The sequence below is a fragment of the Ipomoea triloba genome, chromosome 16 (assembly GCF_003576645.1).
Source record: "Ipomoea triloba cultivar NCNSP0323 chromosome 16, ASM357664v1".
Taxonomy (NCBI): domain Eukaryota; kingdom Viridiplantae; phylum Streptophyta; class Magnoliopsida; order Solanales; family Convolvulaceae; genus Ipomoea; species Ipomoea triloba.
The window spans coordinates 17,173,064-17,173,574 of record NC_044931.1 but is presented as its reverse complement, the minus strand read 5'-3'; the positions used below and the strand labels follow the sequence as shown (position 1 = coordinate 17,173,574).

General features: G+C 37.0%; 1 protein-coding gene across 1 annotated transcript in view; it reads left to right on the top strand.

Moving 5' to 3' along the window:
- LOC116007863 (putative disease resistance RPP13-like protein 3) overlaps positions 1 to 511 on the top strand; it is a 17,395-nt gene that overhangs the window by 2,795 nt on the left and 14,089 nt on the right. The window contains exon 4 of the mRNA XM_031248529.1: positions 59 to 429. Coding sequence (XP_031104389.1) covers positions 59 to 429 — 371 coding nt within the window. The remainder of the gene's footprint in view (positions 1 to 58; positions 430 to 511) is intronic.

Here is a 511-nt window from a genome sequence, read left to right as displayed (position 1 = left end):
GCCGATGAAAGTTGGAATCTCTACTGCAAAGTGTTTGGTAAAACTGGATTCTTTCAAGTGTTTGAGCAAATTGGTAGAGACATAGTGGAGAAATGTAAAGGATTACCTCTAGCTATTACTTTAGTAGCTAGTCTTCTCTCCAAGACAGAGGAGAAGGTGGAAAAGTGGAAGAATGTTGCAGAAAGTGTAATTGGTGATTCTAATGAAGCATGTTCAAGAGTTCTATATTTGAGTTACAACCAATTACCACACCACTTAAAAGCCTGTTTTCTATATTTTGGAATTTTTGAAGAAGACTATGAGATATCTGTGAAGAAGTTGGTTAGGTTGTGGGCAGCAGAAGGATTTTTGAGTGCTGTGAAGCATGTGAATATGGAGAAAGTGGCCATGGAATGCTTGCAAAATCTTGTTGATAGAAGTCTTGTTATAGTTAGCAAACAGAGCTATAATGGGGAAATGAAGACAATAAAGATACATGATTTATTGCGAGATTTGTGCTTGAAAGAAGCTG